Below are 2,368 nucleotides of genomic sequence, written 5' to 3' on the forward strand. Positions count from 1 at the left end.
AGTTCTCAAGGACCACTATATCAAGCAACCACCATGATTTCTCCCTCCAATAAGCTATCATTGTATAGATGAATCCCTACCTTCTGTCCAGTTACCTGTGGCAGTGGTCCCACAGCCTACAGCAAAATAAAGTGTTAAGTAGAGTGGATGCCCACTCTACTTTGCTCTTCTACCTGTATTGCCCCTCAGGCCCATTTAAGAGATGAGAACAGGGCCTGTACTCTTTGTTCCCCTACTTCCCTGTGTTTAAAGACAATTTAAAACGCTTTAATCCAAAAAATGTATATATTCTCTCCAGATTAGAAGCTTAATTAGTCTACTCTTGAAGACCAACATGATGAAAAACTAGTGAAATGACACCACAAGAGAATAGGCTGAAATCTGAGCAACTGATGCCTTGTCTAGACTAGGATTTAGAGTATTATATGAGTTAGCATGCTTATGCATTTTAAAGAGTAGACAAAGTGCATTACTTTTAACACACATCAAGCGGGGTGGGGGGGTCAAAGACTTTATTTAACATCATATTGCATGTTAAAGGCAACATATGCCTTGCCTACACTAACATTTTAAAACTTGGTTGCTTTGTTAACAATCTACATTTTAGTTACTTGTATAGGAAGGGCTAGAAGAGAAAGTATTTATTCCTACTGTTTAAAAAACATTTTGGGCACATCTATTTAGTTCCAATACTTAAGGGAAACTAGATTAAAAGAATGTCTTTGTTCAAAATTCAACATCCTACTCCTTCAGTTAGCTGTGAGCTCTTACACTTTAAATAAGGCAAGCAGCACAAAAATCATGGTTTGGGAAAGTTATTTAAGGTCTTTTCACACAAATTAAGTTATTTTAAAGACAGACTCAAAGGACATTTCTAGACAAAGAAACAGAAGGTATTTAGGATTGTGTGCGTTTCCTAGTTATGCTTTTGCAATTTACAAATCTTCCTTTTGCTAAACTTAAAAGTGAAAATTGGGCCAACAACGTATTGTAAATTCTTCAGTTGAAGAAGAAACTGAAGAATATACCTATGTTCCAAGACCAGACTGGCAAATTTTGCATGTACAGTGTTTATTTCCACATCACAACAGGATGCCAAGCCAACGTTGTGGTATCTCTGGAAAAACAGATTGAGGTGGCCAGTTTTCAGGTTAACACACTACTCGGAGCATAAAATCTAGTACGTGTAAATAAATATCAGAATTTTTTAAAGAAAGACTATAGCTTTTAACAATTAATATATTTCTTCACATGATTTTTTTTCCAACTACTCTTTCTTGATAGGTAACCTAGTCTGAAATTTAAACAGCTTTAGGGATTGACAACCTAAAAGAAAGTTTTCCAGCCTCCTTTGACTGGTCAGAAGAGTCATCCCACCATTCACCAATTCACATTTTCATGTTCTAGAACATGAACTGTTTACCAAAAAAAAATTCACACCAAGATATCCCTCAGTAATCAGAATGCAATCTGTCATTACTCTAAACATCCATAACAACCTACACAACTCGCTTATTCAAAATGCCAGCCCAATGCGTAACCTGTAAGCAGACATTATGTATAGATTGGCAGACAACGACTCATATTTGGCTCAGTACCGACATGTGTCGTGCATCTTCCATGCTTAATTCAGAGGCAGAAATTCCGCAAGATTCACGGCCACGCCAATACACGGGATTCGGTCACATGAGATGAGCGTCTTGAAGACTTGCGTATTTTCAGTGCACTAGAGTGCCCAGTGCATATGCTAACAAGAATGAAGAAAAGCTTGCTCACTAGACCCAAGCCTCTTTATAAGAAAAACCATACAGACCTGAACATGCCTCTCACACCTGAACATGCTGTGGCCTACACTACAGTTTCCCTTTCTCTAATACAAGGGAGAAAGTATTTAAAACTTTTCAACAGTGTTTTCTCATTAACACCATCAGGGCTGGTCCAAAGAAAGCAAAACCTTGAAGGGACTCTCCTTTCAGTATGTGGCAGGTAGCCACCCACCCAGACATGCTTCCTAGGTAGCCCCAAGCCAGCTCCCCCAGGGAAATCAAAGGGCGGGCTGCAGGGAGGCTGTACAACGAGGCCTTCGGATGCCTTTAAAAGGCTGCTGGGAGCTGCACAGCCTTAGCAGGTTCAATTCAGAGGCAGGTCAACCCCGGCGCCTCCCAGGCGGGGGACGGACGGCGTCCATGACCAGGGTTGGGCTCCTCCGCGCTCCCTGGGCCGGGTCCGCCCGCCCGTGGGGACACTAGGGAGGCTCCTACCCAGGTCCCTAAAGTTTCCTAACGCGTCCCCAGCCGGGCAGCGCAGGGCACCGTCACCTCGGGAAGGGCCGAGCCGGGCCGAGCGGGGCCCTCAGGGGCTGAGGCCC

The 2,368-nt window shown here is 42.7% G+C and overlaps 1 protein-coding gene across 2 annotated transcripts in view; it reads right to left on the reverse strand.

Moving 5' to 3' along the window:
• UBE2K (ubiquitin conjugating enzyme E2 K) overlaps nucleotides 1-1,771 on the reverse strand; it is a 55,874-nt gene extending 54,103 nt beyond the window's left edge. Inside the window, exon 1 of one of the 2 annotated variants that reach the window (XM_025210670.1) lies at nucleotides 1,599-1,771. In XM_025210670.1, coding sequence (XP_025066455.1) covers nucleotides 1,599-1,622 — 24 coding nt within the window. In that variant the 5' untranslated portion in view covers nucleotides 1,623-1,771. The remainder of the gene's footprint in view (nucleotides 1-1,598) is intronic. The other variant, XM_025210671.1, reaches the window with a different exon arrangement.
• Nucleotides 1,772-2,368: the final 597 nt, after the last annotated feature.

This window comes from Alligator sinensis, unplaced genomic scaffold (genome assembly GCF_000455745.1).
Source record: "Alligator sinensis unplaced genomic scaffold, ASM45574v1 scaffold246_1, whole genome shotgun sequence".
Classification (NCBI taxonomy): Eukaryota; Metazoa; Chordata; order Crocodylia; family Alligatoridae; genus Alligator; species Alligator sinensis.